We start from the raw sequence: 16,671 nt of genomic DNA on the forward strand, positions 1-16,671 counted from the left end.
ATTAGAGTGTAATGTTGAACATTATGGGAAGAAATGGCTCTTTTCGGTAGTTATATTCGCAGATACTTAGAGAAAATGATGGAATTTCACCTTTTCATGTTAGTTTCAACTTGAACTGAAACAGAACATGGTTTTTAAGGCTTTAAGAAGCCAGTCTCAAACCTGAAGGCATAAGCCAGCTTTTTAAATGACGTAACAAATAAGGAAATGTTTACTAAATCAAAACCTCTGCCTCAGTTCTTAAGGTTTTTTTTTCAACCAGCAAATTTTCTAGCTAATTTTCCTAGGTCTGGACAGTAACTAATTTCCATCCAAACAGCAGATAATTAAGAAGGTACAGTAATAAAAAAAACCCAATTCTTTGGGCTTTGAGAAGGTGCAGTGCAATGACCTGAAGGATGCTTCACCTACAGTTTCAAAAACAGTCCCTGTTAAAAATTCACACTTCAGACAATCATTTGGTGTATCATAAGTTTATTTGATAGCTGCAATTTCGTGTGGAAATGTGAAATTTATATCAATATCCATGTGAGTGAACGAAGGCCATCATTAAAAATACAGTGTTCTGCAGTAAGTGTCCAAGGCAATTCATTGTTCAAAGATCACCAATTTTTATTGGAGCACTGACAAAAGCTTTCAAGCTTCCTCCACTCTTCTTCCTAACATACACCAACTACTAAGAACTAGTCAGTCTCCGTGGCTCCTGAAACCTACATGACAGTTATGAAAGGTGAAAGGTGAAAAGAGAAAAAAGGTGATCCACAGCTCCAGAGGAAGCAGAGTTCAATGCTGTGGGATAACACGAGATAAAGTGTTCTGTTCACCCCGGTTCTCTTCTCCACAACAGCCGCTGTGAGAAATTCCACTCGTGTTCTAAGCCTCAGCTTCCCGCATGAGCCTGGTTCCCCTCGATCACGGTCAGTGCCTCCCGGGTATACGTCTGGGAAAAGGATTAACAAACCTGAACTCCTCCCCCCCACCTTTCCGAGGGAGCTGAGAACCTCCGAGCGTACGGGGGTCACAGCCGGGAGCAAAGAGGGGGTGACCCGCCCCTACCCCGTGGCGGCGGGGTGGGCCCGCAGCGCCGGCCGGCACCGCCCCCTTCACCGGGGCCGCCTACACGGCTGGCACCAGGCTCTTCTTATCTAGCGGCTGCTCGTCCTCCTCCAGCAGCAGCTCGTCCAACTCCCCGTCCTCGTCTCCCGAGGCCTCGGGCCCGCCTGCGGCCCGGCAGCGCCTCAGGTGCCGCAAGGCCCGGCGGTGCTTCTCCTGCAGCCGCCCCAGCTGGGCGCGCAGGGCCTCCGCCTCCTCGCCCGGGTCGGCGGGGGGCTTGTCAGGGCCGGGCCCCAGCAGGGCCTGTCGGAAGAGGCAGCGGTTCTCGCGGCGCAGGCGGCGATTCCCCAGCCGCAGCCGCGCGTTCTCCTGGCGCAGCCGCGCGTTGTGCCACTCGCGCTCCTCGCGCTGCCGCAGCGCCTCGCTGTGGCTGGCCGCCAAGTCCGCGTACCGCTCCGCCAGCTGCTGCGGCGAGCCCCGCGACTCGCCCCGCCAGCCTTGCCGCCCGCCGCCCGCCTCGGCCGCCTCCGCGGCCCCGCCGCTCCCGGCGGCGGCCCCGAGCACCGCCCGCTCCCCCCGCGCCGCGCCGCCGCCCCAGCCCCCGCCCACCCCGCGCACGCCCCTCCTCCGTCCCGCGCCCGCCCCCGCCCGCCCGCACCCGCCGCGAGCCGAGGGCAGGCTCCCGGTCAATGCAAATCAGGGCGGAGCCTGAGCTCTCGGGGGCGGGGCCGGGCGGGGCGGCCCCGCCGCGTGCCCCTGCTGTGAGCACGGGTGGCCGGCAGGGGGCGTCTCCCCGGAAGCGCTGTGGGAGCCTCGCGCCGAGGGGCCTTCAGACGCCGGCCGCTCCTCCCGGCGCACCGGGACGGGTGCGTCACGGGCTCGTCAGCGCCGCGGCCGGCCTGCTCCTGAACAGCCGCAGCTTCTCCAAGCAGCCTGTGCCAGTGCCTCACAGTAAAGAGTTTCTTGCTTAGGTCTGGGATAAACCTGCCTTCTTGCCGCTTAAAGTCACTAACCTTGTGAGAAGCCCCTCCAGCCTTCTTGTAAGACCCCTTTGGAGGGTGCTGTAAGGTCTGCCTGGAGCTTTCTCTTTTCCAGGCTGAACAGCCCCAACTCTCTCAGTCTGAGGTAGGTGCTCCAGCCCTGGCATTGACCTGGTGGCCCTGTTCTGGACTTGTTACAGCAGATCAGGGTTATTCTTGTGTTGGGGACCCCAGAGGTGGGCACATCTGGACAGAAAGGCTTCGGCTGTACGACAGCCCAGGCTGTTTTCTGCCCAGCAAGGAGAGGTTTAAGTGTCACATGTAGTTGCACAGTCTTCCAGTTTTCACGTGGGCTTCTTACCATTACTTAAAGCGGTGGCTGCAGCAGAAAGGGAAGGTAATGTTGGCTCAGCAGCTCCTGTTAAATAAAAGAACTGGTCATAGAAATGTTGCTCATTATATCGTAGTATTGCCAAGTTGCTGGAATTTAAGGAGTAAGACATGTAGACTAGAAGAACGCATAGTATGTGACTTGTTCCAGCTGCTCATAGATGATTTTGCTTAAAGTAACAAAGTTGTTTGAAATAAACTTATATATAAGCAGTTCTCAATAGAAGAGAAATAGGATGTGAGAACTCTATATTTTGCAATATTGGATGAAGTCAATTAGTCCTCTTAAAGTGTCTTCAATTCTCTTTGTCTGTCCCCCGTTACATAACCACACTCGTTGGTATCTGCAGATAAGCAGTCATTTTGGGATTACCATGATGATACACTACATATCACTCAGGGCTTCTATACATTTTACTCTTCAGGTTGTAAACTGTTTGTGATGATAATCATGCTTTGCTTTATGTGTTTGGTTAATTACCAGTTGAGTCTTGAGTATGGACCCTGAATTTGAAGTTGGACAAACAATGTGTGACAGTAATTGTAATAATTGTAATAATTATTTTCAGAACCCTTTCAGCTCTAAATGATTGCCATTTATTTAAAACATCTAGAAAAGAAACAGCAAAACACTGCAAAGCAGAAATAATCTCAGTTTTACTGTACTTTTGCTGTGACTACTAATCAACAGAAATGAACAAATATTTCCTGTACCAAGCCAGTTTCCAAGGAGAGATTGACTAGGGTGTTATAGAAGTTCTGCATGATACGTGACTGAACCAGTTTTGCATTGAAAGAAACATGTTAATACCTGTTTATGAGTCACTTCTTATGTTACTGCTTTGTAAAGCTCTGGATATACCCACTCATAAAAGTTCAATTTGAACTATAGGCTGAATCCAAAACACCTCTGAAACTCTTCCATGTGTGTGGAAGTGAGCCAGAGCTTTGCAGTCCAGAGAAATAGTGGAGAGGGTAACATAGAACTTGAGCTTTTGATGACCAGTAAATTAAATTACAGTCATTGTTAATAGCACCTTTGCTTTGATCTACCTTCCTCAAATCTTTCAGGGAACGTCATATCATGGCTCTCAATTTTGTTTATTCATCTGTTTTAGTTTTTTCATGTGCCTTTATTTTATGCTGCTTATGCCGGAAAATACATGCATGTATTCCTGCACAAGGATTGATAGTCTATATTCTTAGAAAAATCAGATGGCATATCAGAAGAGTATTTAGTGAGTTTCAGATTCTTTGGACAATGTTTAAACACCAATTTGATGTTTGTAGGTTAAAGAAAATGATAGAAAGTAGGGAATGGGGAAAGATGATAAATCAACATAGAAAAGCTTCCATTGTGAGACAGGATCACACTAGAAAGCATGAAGGAGGAAAGTGAAAATGGGGAAGTAACCAGAGAAGCTGTGATTATTTGTACAGTTTTCAGTGATTTTTTGCTCACTGAGTGCCTGTAGAGGATAAAATATTTTAAACTATATTTTAAACAATGCAGCAATATTTCTTTTATTATTTTATTCCTTTTGATTAAAAGCCGTGTGTTTACTTAGTGGTGTCAGGTCTCTGTAGATAAGAGAAAGTGACAGTGCTTGTGGACTATCAGCTGGCATTAATTTTGAACTCTGTCCAACCTGCACAGGAAAATGACTCTAGAAAAACACCTCACAAGGAAAATTAAAACTTTGTGCCTATCATCCCCTTACAACTGAATCCATACTTTTGAAGTGAAGGGAATTTAAACAATGCCGCTCCCTGTGTAAATATTGAAGGGAATATTCTCTTTTGGCTTTAGTAGAATATATACTGAAAGGCCCAAATTGAGTTTAGTTACATTTTTTGGTGCTTTTATTTTTTATTTTTTTTTCTCTTAAGTTACAGAGTGTGATTTGTGTTGGGAAGGAACTTTAAAGGTCATCTAGTCCAAATCCCTGCAATAAGAAGGGACAAGTTCTTCCATGTTAGGCTGCTCAGAGCCCTGCCCAACCTGACCTTGAATTATTCCAGGCATGAGGCATCCACCAGCTCTCCAGATAACCTGTTTCAGTGTGTCACCATTATTCCTGTAAAAAAAATTCCTTCCTGTATCTGGTCTGAATCTACCCTCTTTCACCTTAAAACTATTACCCTTTTTCCTATCATTACAGACCCTACTAAAAAGTTTGTCCTCATCTTTCTTTAGGCCCTCATTAAGCATTGGAATTCTAAAATAAAGTCTCCCTGGAGCCTTCTTTTCCAGGCTGATCTACTTCACCTCTCTCAGCCTTTCCTCACAGGAGATGTGATTCAGCCCTCTGATCATTGTTGTGGCCCTCCTCTGGTTCCACCAAAAGGACCATATTTGTCTTGCCCTGAGGACCCCAGAGCTGGATGCAGTACTAGAGGTGGGGTCTCACCAGAGTGGAGTAGAGGGGCAGAAGAACCTCCCTTGCCTACTGGCCACATTTCTTTTGAAACAGCCCAGGATATGTTTGGCTTTCTGGATGGCAAGAAAACATCACTGGCTTATCTCCAGTTTTCCATTCACTAGTACAGCCAAGTCCTTCTTGGCAGGACTGCTCCTAATCCTTTCATCCCCTGGCCTGTGTTGGTACTGAGGGTTACTCTGACCCAGGGGCAGGACCTTGTACTTGGCCTTGTTGAACTTTATGACATGTTCAACATGAGGAGTGAACCTGTGATTTCACTCCTTCAGTTTATACAGGTCCTCATGGATGGCATCCCAATCCCATCCATAGGATGGTTAACACACACCTCTTGACTCTTGGTGTCAATCTCCAAATTTGAGGGTGCATTCGATCCCACTGTCTATGTCAGTGGTGAAGACATCAAATAATACTGCTACCAATACAGACCCCTGAGGGACACCACTCATCACGGGTCTCTATACAGAGACTGAGATTGTTCAACTGAGCTATTGAACACTATTCTCTAAAGGCAGCCATCCAGGCAATTCCTTATTCACCAGATAGTTCACTCATAAAATCTTCTCTCCAGCTTAGAAGAGACAGATGTTTTAGAGGAATGTGTCAAAAGCTTTACAGAAGTCCGGATAAATGACATCTGTCACCCTTGTCCGCTGATGAAATCACTTCATCACAGAAAGGCCATTTAGTTGGTCAAGCAGGACTTGTCCGTGGTGCAACCTATGCTGGCTGTCTTGAATAACCTCCCTGTAATAGTTCTATAGTTCAACAGTCCCCAGGTTCATCCTTCCTTTGAATGGCAGCTTCCTGGAATGCCAACCTTACCAAAAGGTAAGGATATGCCATCCCAGCCTTTGAAAAATAGAACAAAAGGTAAGGGGATGTCCCATTGAATCTCTCTTCCACTTCATACATTACCCTGAAGTGTGTGTAAATATACTCCATATGGATTTTCCTGAAATGAAGTAGGTAATTTTGCTCTGGTGCAACAAGTGCAATATGGCTTTCAGGCTTGAACTAGATTCAAAGTTGAAACTCTGAAAAGCCCTCAGGATTATGACATAGATGTTTTGTGTAGTCCTGAAGATAAAGGAATTACTGTGTACATGTGAAGCAGTGTCATTCAAGGAAGAGCAACCAACAAATTTAAAAATGCAATATAGGAAGCATTAGCTTTTAAACTGAGGTTGTAAGTGCCTTCAAAATAGCACAGTTCAATGATGTCACCTTTCCAGTTGCATGGCGCAATTGAGCTCATTTAATGTGTTTAGTTGTCAGTATTTTTCGGAGTCAAAGTGTACGTTAGCAAACAGAAAGTTTCTAGCTGACAGGCTCCAAACTTTCCAAGTGGAAGCAAGGATTAACTAGTAAATATATTTTCTTTGTGGCTCAGCCAGAAGGATAGTCTGGAAAACCATTACCAGGAAAAAATATCAAGTTTCATTAGGTTGCAGGTTAGCATGATTTGCATCACTAATTACATTTCAGTAGACAGAACAGAGCAGATTATTAGTGTTGGGACCTGTTGGAAATGAATGGGATGAAAGAGCTGCCGAGGAACAAAAAGGTATAAAATCAGGGAAAAGAACAGTGCAGATAAGAGAATAATGCAACAGGAGAAGAAATAGAATTTGTGTAAGGCAAAAATTTCCTGGCTGACAAAGAATGAACGAGACAATGTGATAGTTAATAAATTATTACCACTTAACATGCTTACAATAGAAGGTGTTTATTCCACCTTGCTTTTTCTGTTGACATAACAAGGGGTTTCAATGCAGGATGAGAAACTTAGGCATCTATGCTTATTCTCTAGCATATGGATGACCATGGATGACCAATGAAAATAAAGCATGGACTTCTATCAGGAATTAGATTTGCCATCAGAGAAACAGTGAAACATGGAGTGTATCAGTTTGCTTACAGTCCTAGAAATAAAGTAGGAAAATTCAGGTCCATTTGTGGGTCCTTTTTTAGGTTGAGGGAAGAAATATCCTTGGAGAAAGGATCTGTGGTTTCATATATGAAGATGAAGGAACATTTCCTTTATGTGTTTAAGAGATTTAGAAAACTGTCCCCTTCCAGCTTATTTCACCTCCTAAGTTGAGTTTTTAATGAAACAGAAGTAAACTTCAATTAAAAAAAAAAAATTCTATTTAGAGACAATAACACAGCTCAGACAGTGCTGTTTTGCTGCGGGAAAATCTATAAAAACATAAGAGATGTAATTCTCAGCCTTGCTGCTGCTTTTAATTCAGAAATGGTTTATGCAATTGAGAAGAAATTTAGCATTGCTAAAATAATTCTGTTGATAGGTGTCATCTGTGACACCTTTTAAATTTTCCTGAGTAGAAGGCACAGCATATTTATTCTCAGCAGTCTTCAAATTGAATTCAAGAGTGAAGAGAGTGACTTTATTCTTATCCCTTTTCACCAATGCTATTGGAATGCTACAGGAATGCTACAAAAGGCAAAGGCATTGGGATTGTATTGACAGTACTGTTAGCCTGGAGTAAATGAGATCAGAAGTACTCCCTGTAACTAGGGATTGTGTTGAGAAGAATATTGGGAAGACAAAGAGGGTCTGGAAGCTAATTTACTTGCATTTTTGCTAGCCTGCTTTATGTATTGTATTTAAGGTGTTTTCTTCCTCCACTATTGCTAGTGTTGAGAGCAGGATGTATTAGAAGTTGCCTTTTCATTCTTGTAAGAAGTGATGTTTTGGGAATTTTGCAAGCTTTCTGAGAATGGGATATATGGCTTGGGAAGGTGTTTATTGCTTAACTATATTACTGGATTTCTGATCTTTGCCTAATAAATACCTGTGGTCTGATGTGCTTCTTTCTCACACTATTCTTTAATCTTGATTAATTTCATACATTGAAAAATTTTAGAGAATACATTCTTGAGTTTCTGTTGCTTTAATTGCTAACATTCTTTTCAAAACTATCCTTGAAAATAGTTTATTATCACCAAGTAGATTAGGTACCAGAAGTTCTTACTGATGTTTGCAAGCACAAATATGATTTTATTGAAATAATTGCTCGAGAAGTTAGAATAGGTAATGGTAATGGAACAGATCATCTTGAGTGCCATCATATGGCAGCTAGAGGATGGCCAGGGTATCAGACCCAGCCAGCATGGGTTTAGGAGGGGTAGGGCATGTTTGACCAAATTTGTCTCCTTTCATGACCCGGTGACCCAGCTGGTGGATGCAGGAAAGGCTGTGGATTTTGTCTGTTTGGACTTCAGCAAGGCCTTTGACACTGTCTCCCACAGCACACTCCTGGAAAAGCTGGCAGCTCATGGCTTGGACAGGAGCACTCTGTGCTGGGTTAGGAACTGGCTGGATGGTCGGACCCAGAGAGTGGTGGTGAGTGGTGCTGCATCCAGCTGAGGGCCAGTCACCAGTGGTGTCCCTCAGGGATCTGTGTTGGGTCTTGTCCTGTTTATCATCATTGATGATCTGGATGATGGGATTGAGTCCACCATCAGTAAACTTGCAGGTGAGACCAAGCTGGGAGAATGTGTTGGTCTGTTGGAAGGTAGGAGGGCTCTGTAGAGAGACCTGTAATGGTTGGATGGATGGGCAGAGTTCAGTAGGATGACGTTTAATAAGTCCAAGTGCCGAGTCCTGCACTTCAGCCACAATAACCCCCTGCAGCTGGGGGGGGTTATTATAGGCTGGGGATGGTGTGGCTGGACAGTGCCCAGGCAGAAAGGGACCTGGGGGTGCTGGTGGCAGCCGGCTGAACACGAGCTGGCAGTGTGCCCTGGTGGCCAAGAAGGCCAATGGCCCCTGGCCTGTATCAAGAATAGTGTGGCCAGCAGGAGTAGAGAGGTCATTCTTCCTCTGTGCTGGGCACTGGTGAGGCCACACCTGGAGTGCTGTGTCCAGTTCTGGGCCCCTTGAAGTTAGGAGCGACGTTGAGATGCTTGAGCGCATTCAGAGGAGGACAACAAGGCTGGTGAAGGGCTGGTGAGAAGCCCTATGAGGAACAATTGAGGGAGCTGGGGTTATTTAGCCTGGAAAAAGGAGGCTCAGGGACGACCTTATTCTCTACAACTCCCCGAAAGGTGGTTGTAGGTAGGTGGGGGTTGGTCTCTTCTCTTAGGCAAAAACTGACAGAACAAGAGGCCACAGTCTTGAGCTGTGCCAAGGGAAGTTCAGGTTAGATGTTAGGAAAAAATTGTACACTATGAGTGAGTGATTGGGCAATGGTGGAGTCACTGTCCCTGGACGTGTTTAAAAAAAGATTGGACGTGGCACTTATTGCCATAGTTTAACTGATGAGGAGGTCTTAGGTCATAGGCTGGACTTGATGGTCTCCAAAGGTCTTTTCCAACCTAGTTCATTCTGTGATTCTGTAATACAGCAATATTTTAGAATTATAGAATAATTTTGTTTGGAAGGAACCTTAAAGATCATCTAGTTCCAACACCCCTACTATGGGCAGAAACACCTTCCAGCCTGGTGTTGAACACTTCCAGGAGTGAGGCATCCAGAGTTTCTCTGGTTCAAGTTCCAGTATCTCACTATCCCCATAGTAAAGAATTTATTCCTAATATGTTGCAATCCTTCTCCCCGATGGGACCCCTCTGTCCCACCCCCCGTGGTGAGAGCCTGCTCGTCTCTGGGCACAGGCGGCCGAGGGGGTCCTGGAGTGGATACAACACAGACTCAAAGTATCTAGACACAGGAGGCTCAAACTTGCTGGAGTAATCCCGGGGTTATTGTCTGTCGTCCATCCGGGGCAAGAGAGAGAGTGAAATGCTCTGGGTCTTATCTTTTATACCAGGGGGCAGGGGTGATTAGGGGATGCAGGGAGGTCACAGCCAATGGGAAGGGGGAAGGGAAAGAAGGTTCTCAGGTAGGAACTCACATTACACAACCAGAGGTGAGTTTTACCCTTGGGAGGTACCAAGATTTTTAGATGCACTACAACACTAATATCTAATATAAACCTATTCTCTTACGGTTTTAAGCCATTTCCCCTTGTCCTCTACTATATGTTCTTGTATGAAGTTGCTCTCCAGCTCTCTTGCAGGCTCCCTTTAGGTGCTGGGAAGCTTCTATAGGGTCTCCCCAGAGTCTTTTCCAGGCTGAATAACCCAAACTCACTCAGCCTGTCTTCATATAGATATACATATAGGGTGTTCCAGCCCTCTGATGATTTTCATGGCCCTCCTATGCACTTGCTCCAACAGATCCATGTCCTTTCTATTTTGGGGGCCCAAGAATTGAACATGTTACTGCAGATGGGAACTCAAAGAGCAATGCAGAGGGGCAGAATCACCTCCTTTGACCTTCTCTCCATGCTGCTTTTGATGTAGCCCAGGATACAGTTGGTTTTCTGTGCTCTGAGTGCACACAGTCCAATAATGTTGATCTTCTTGTCCACCAAGACCCTCAAGTCCTCCACAAAGCTGCTCTCAGTCCATTCTCTTCCAAGCCTGTGTTTGTTTGTTTGGATTGTCCCAACCCAAATGCAGGGACATTATGCTTGGCCTTGTTGAACTTCATACACAGGCCCACCTCTCAAGCCTGCCAAGTGCCCTGAAACTGTTAAATAAAATTTGTGGATGTGACATTTGACAAAATGGTTTAGTGCTGAACATGATGGTGATTCTGGGTTGATGGTTGGACTTGATGTGATATTAAAGGTGTTTTCCAACCTTAATGATTCTGTGATACTGTGTTTTATTGTCTTGGTATGGACAGCAATATTAAAAGCCATCAAACACCAACATCTTTCTTCAACAGCATTATTTAATCCTGTCCATGTGTCACCTTAAGAAGAACTGAATATGAATAACAAAAGCTCAACTTACCTGTTTCAGTTAATATTTATATAGCTGTGGGAACGGGACATTTCCTCAAAACGCTGTGGAGCAGGGAAACTAAGTTCAGAGCTGCGCATGTATTAGAGAAGAGAATGTGCATTAAGGATTACAGGTTGGGTTAGACTGTAAAAGCTTTACTGTTCAACAAAGTCCCCCTCAGCTTGGCTTTCTGACAAAGCCTTGTAACCTGAAATTAAAAAAAACAATGGCTAGACTCAGAAATACTGACAAGGGGTTGGTTACCTGTGCTTTCTAAGATCTCTGAGTATGTGTGTTGTATGTATAATGTGGGACTTTATGTAAGATGAAAATTGTATTCTCTATTTTGACATTAAGAAGCATCACATCAAAAGACAAAACTTATTAATATAAAGGTCAGCCCCCCATCTTTGTTTAGGGTCAAACTTAACAGTTTGGCTTTTGAACTGAGAAGAAGGTCTGTGAATTGCATAGGAAAACTAAACGATGACTCAGACACTGGAGTTATTTCATCAGTTTTGATGAGACAGTTAAGAATTATGAGTCTAAAATAAACCACCTAATTACAGGTAGTGGTTAAGGTCTCAATTAAAGGGATGGGAAAATTGCCTACAAAATTGCATTTTAAAATTAGAACAAGACATTTGGACAGCTGAAATAGGGAATAAGCTAACTAAGTGTCTTGGATTTTGTATAGTTACTCGTCTGCAAACCATGTTAGAAAAATCTTTTAAAAATTGGAGCATAGAAATTGTCTTTATAGATGGAAGAAGGAGGTGCAGAAAAAAGTGATTGTCAACAATATTTTCAGTGAAGAATTTAAATTGTAGTAAAAATGTTGATAATCTCGTTTTTCAAATAGAAAATTAGAAAATATATGTTAAAATCTGGTGTTGTGCGCTAGACTGTATTTACAAAAGGTGTTGAGGGCAGGAGCAGATCAGATCCTGTTTACTGAATCATCTGGTGAAAGTCATCTTTGTGTTTGCAGCATATGTGTTTACATCAAATTATGTGAATTCCACTTATGTTAATTTGGATACTTTCAAACACAATTCATGTCATGCTAATGCAAGTGTCTAAAAGAGATCAGGTAGATCTCATTCCAGACATTTTACTGTCTGTTGCCCATCAAAGGAGTCTGAAAGATGCTCCCATCGCATCACTGTCCAACATAAGATCACCTGCATCCCATTCCCAGCACCAGAGTGTGCAATAGCTGCAGACCAGGAACTTGTAGTTTTAATAGATGGTTGAACAGAGAAAAACCATGGGGGAACATGCTCATGAAGTTCTAATTTACCATATTTTACATTTCTGTGCTGTAGATACAGCCTAAAGGCCTTCCTTGTCCTTTCTGGTTAAGAATCTGGTAGGCTGAGCATCCAATACAGAGCTGATGCCCAAAGAAAGTGATTCAGGAAAATAGGAAGACAAAATGGAAGTCTCTCAGGAGGCTTTGTTTAAACCTTCACTTTGTTTAAACCAGTCCACTGTCATTCCAAAGGAAAAATTGAAGCTGGCAGAAGCAGGTTTCATAATTGCAGGTTTCATAATTGCAAAATTAAGTCTTTTGCAAAGTCTACTATCAGTGATAATAAGATAACACTTATACAATATATATACAGTTGACACAAGTAAAATGAGGTAGTCTTTATCTCCACCACAAGTTCAAGGAGCAAGTTTCTACCATATATAAATGTCAGTACTAAAGACTGATGTTGACAATCAAGGGTTTCTTCAGAAAGAGAATTTTATGGATACTCTGGCAATAAATAGTACATGTGTCCTTGGAGCTTTCCTCCAAGCTGGAATCATTTTGTATTCTCCAGAGTTTTTCATACTTGATTCATCCCAAATGGTAATTACAGGATAGAAAAGTTGTCAAAAACTGGAAAGCCCAGAGGAGAATGCATGTGGTGCCTGCAAGGTTCAAAAAAATATTCAAATTAAGATTTCCCTATTGTACTGCTCATGATTAGCTAATATAATAGTAGTGGGGCATAGTAGCGAATAGAGGAAAATGCAAAAGTTTATCCCTATTCATTTAGAAACATCCAGAATCAGAATTTTAAAGTCAGTATCTCTAATCTAGGTATCCACTTCAGTTTGCACTGAGTTGACAGAAGTTATATGTGAAACACACATTCTGTCATTGTATTTGTTCAGAACATGCAGTAACTTAGAAACAAGACTTTTGCCTAGTACAGAGATTTAAAGGATGGAAAAGTTTTATAACATTGAAATAGTGTCTTTTTTAGATGGCTGCTAGATAGTTGCAAAATTTCAGCTGTGATACTGGTCTTCCCTCTCTACTTTACAGACCAGCACAGAAATATGGAACAAAAATTTTCTCAAAGAAAAATAATTTTACAAAAATGAGCATTCATTGTGTAAATAATTACTTCCTGGTTTATCTTCCATTTCTCTGACTTTCAGCTTTGATATGCATGATGATATTGCTGAAGTTGTGATTGCAAAGAAGACAGAAGTCAAAGGCCTGTGTAACTAATTCCTAGATTATTTGTTCTGCCCCTGTGCTGCACACCTGCAGACTTTTAAAACAAGTGGGATTAAGACCTGATAATCTTTCTGTCTTGGTTTAAGACAAGTTAAGGCAACAGATGCTCCAAAATGAGTTACCACCCCTTTAGTTTTAACCAGTCTATTTCCATTAGTAAGGACGGACAAATACAAGTGGATAAAAATAATACTTTAATAAAAAAAAAAGGAAAAACAAACAAAAACCAAAAAAAGCAACCAACCAAAATTTGAAGTAGGACCAGGCAAGAAAAAAATAACACTAATAATCACTAGTTACAAAGCTGCTGAAATTTCATGGACTCACCGTGGAGGTAAAAAAGAGGAATAAAAACCAGAAGAGAACTCCTCTCCCACAGTGGCGTACTCCATGGACAACTGCGTGCCTTGAAAGACAGAGGGAGGCAATGGCAGACAAACCACATTTGGTTCAATCTTCTCACTGGAATAAACAAAACAGAAGAGGTAGGAGTTTACGAGAAGTAGTGGTGGCAGATGGGAATTCTGGCATCCAGGGAGTTCTGGCTCTGCTGTTCACTGGGTGCTGGTGCAGCTGTTCCTGAGTCATTGGTTTTCTATTTCATTCAGAAGTGCTAAGGCTTCGCCTTTTCCATTCACCTTAACAAAGATTACTACTCTCTTTCCATTTATGAATATACAATAAACAATAGGAACAATAGCGATATCTTTCAACTGATATTAATAAAAATATTTACATTCATTGCTTCTTTTAGTGGGATTGGGTACTTAAAAGTGCAGACTTTGTATGTCAAGGCAAGTGTTCTTAGATTGCCAGCTGTTTTATGAACAGTTTCTACAGGTACATGTTTTGCAGAGCAAAATTAACCCTTCTAGAGAATGGGCTTTCAAAATGAATTGGTAGTTTGTGTCATCTTGGTTCCATACCCTTAATTTTCTTCATACCTTATTCCCAACACCACAAAATGGACACTTTATTCAGACAAGAAACAATGATAGACATGTTAGTTTCTCATCTATCAAATATATGGCTCATCTGAAAAAAGATAATTTTAAAGTGTAAGTTTTTAGTTCTATTATAGTAATGTATTCATCAATTTCCTCCACAGGTGTTTCATGATGAAGTCTGTTAATATATTATTGCTGTAAACAACTATATTAGAATGTAAATATATAGAACAAGTGCTGGGTCCTGCACTTTGGACACCAACCTGTGTTGCACTACATGCTGGGGGCAGAGTGTCTGCACAGCAGCCAGGCAGAAAGGAACTTGGGGGTATTGATTGGCAGCAGGCTGGACAGTGTGCCCAGGTATCCAGGAAGACCAATGGCATCCTGGCCTATATCAGGAGTGGTGTGGCCAGCAGGACCAGTGGAGTGATTCTTCCCCTGGTGAGGCCACACATTAAATTCTGTGTCCAATTCTGGGCCTCACAATTTTGAAAGGTACTGGATCAAGTCTGGAGAAGTGCAAAAGAGCTGTTGAAAAGCATGGAATATGAGTTCTATAAGGAGAGGTTGAGGGAGGTGGGATGTTTAGCCTGGAGAAAAGGAGGCTTAGGGGAGACCTTATCACTCTATACCTGCCTGAAAAGAGGATGTAGGCGGGTAAGGGTCAGTTTGTTCTCCCAGGCAACCAGCAATAGGACAAGAGGACACAGTCTTTAGCTGTTCCAGGGGAGGTTTTGGCTGGGCCCCTTTTTTTCACAGAAAGGGTGATTGACCATTGTAATGAGCTGCCTGGGCAAGTGCTGGAGTCACCATCCCTGGAGGTGTTTAAGTAAAGACTGGATTGTGGCATTCAATGCCACAGTCTAGTTGACAAGGTGGTGTTAGGTCACAGGTTGGACTCAGTGATCACAAAGGTATTTTCCAAACTAGTTGATCTATGATTCTGTAATTATGTGTATGATTGTATGAGTATGATGTGTGTCTGTATATTTACGCATAAAGATCAGCCCCTATCTCAGTGAGATAAAAAAGGAACTAAACTTAGTAAAAAACTCCACTTCAACTTTTACAATTAGAACTATGGCATATAAACTTATTAATAATAATTTATTTTATTTTTAATCTTCTTGTAGTAGACCAGACTTTCTCTATATATCTTAGCTATAATCATTCAGTATGCTGATATGTTTAATATTGTAGAAGATCAAGGAGCATTGTATCCAGAAACTTTAGGAAGTTAAGAGGATGGCTTCAAACAAGAAAATACAAAAGTTCTTACTATAAAACTCATGGTTAAATCACTAAGTGCTTTACCTGAACATGGGATGCATGAAGTAAAACGAATCTGGAACACTTTTTTTACTTTCCAAGTCTTACTTCAAATGTGCTTGAATTCTGCAGTTTCAATTCCCTACATTTTACTTGTGTAATTTATGTTGATTTTTTGAAAATCATCATGTATATGTGAAGATAATACCCAAAAAAAGTACTAAATCTAAAATTAACATTACAAATGTGAATCTTTTCATTAGGATTTCCTTAACCCAGTCTGATGCCAAGTTCTCTATTTCTGTCATATGTATAATAAAACTATTCTAAATATTGCATCATTTATTTGGACACTCACCCAAAATTAGGAACAATGGCAAATATATATGATGAAAAAAAATTCTAGAGAGAAATCTTTATCAGGGGTTATTCATCTGAGTATAAAATACAGTCTGGTGTGCAAAAAAATAATGTTCTGTCTTTATTGGCTAAATAGAAAACGAGGAATTGCGACAGCTGAAACAGAATAGATGGAAAAGCCATAAAATCTAACATTATAATGTTCCTTGAATGCAAATCTTTGATTGCATGATGTAGAAAATCTGTGATAAAAGTCACAACATTTTTAGAAAGTCGTAAAGAAGCTGACCAAATATGGAACACTGTTCTCAAATCAGTCTTGAGCAAGACAGCATAATTAATTACTTCAAATGATTCTCACATGAAAATCACATAATAGAATCATTTTATGTCTAAAAATATCAAAATATACATAATATTTTTTAAAAAAAAGATATTGTTTAGAAGATCTGGCAAGAATTTCAAGTACTTTTTGCATATTTATTTTATCAAACATTTAGTAGATCAAATAATCATAACTCACTAAGACATAGATACACTGGGAAACCTGGATTAAAAGATATTTAAAAATGCTGCAATAGAAAATGAGGAAATTACAAGAATTAAGCAGCATGACTTTGTGTCCTGGTTTAGGGCAAATTTGGGAGAAAACCTCCAATGGGGCTACTCCCGGGAAGCAAACCCACGTGGCCCTTTTCTCCCACCCCCAACCGGTTCGGGAAGAGATTTCTCTGAGAGAAGTGGAAAAAACCTGTTTATTTCACAGGTACAGCACTACCCAGCACAAAAATGAACGATATCAAATTACAAAACCTCTCGCCCTTCAGAAGAGGTGACAAACTTCAGAGGGTCTCTTTCCTGTGGGTGTTCGCTCTGTTATCAGTCCC

General features: G+C 42.0%; 1 protein-coding gene across 1 annotated transcript in view; it reads right to left on the reverse strand.

Moving 5' to 3' along the window:
- Nucleotides 1-457: 457 nt before the first annotated feature.
- Nucleotides 458-16,671, reverse strand: part of TUSC1 (tumor suppressor candidate 1) — a 30,704-nt gene continuing 14,490 nt past the window's right edge. The window contains exons 3-5 of the mRNA XM_014261186.2: nt 13,533-13,667; nt 1,057-1,732; nt 458-940 (exon numbers count right to left, since the gene is read on the reverse strand). Coding sequence (XP_014116661.2) covers nt 1,117-1,732; nt 13,533-13,667 — 751 coding nt within the window. The 3' untranslated portion in view covers nt 458-940; nt 1,057-1,116. The remainder of the gene's footprint in view (nt 941-1,056; nt 1,733-13,532; nt 13,668-16,671) is intronic.

Source organism: Pseudopodoces humilis, chromosome 4 (assembly GCF_049639895.1).
Source record: "Pseudopodoces humilis isolate 2021_Gansu_Grassland_sample_001 chromosome 4, ASM4963989v1, whole genome shotgun sequence".
NCBI classification, from domain to species: Eukaryota; Metazoa; Chordata; class Aves; order Passeriformes; family Paridae; genus Pseudopodoces; species Pseudopodoces humilis.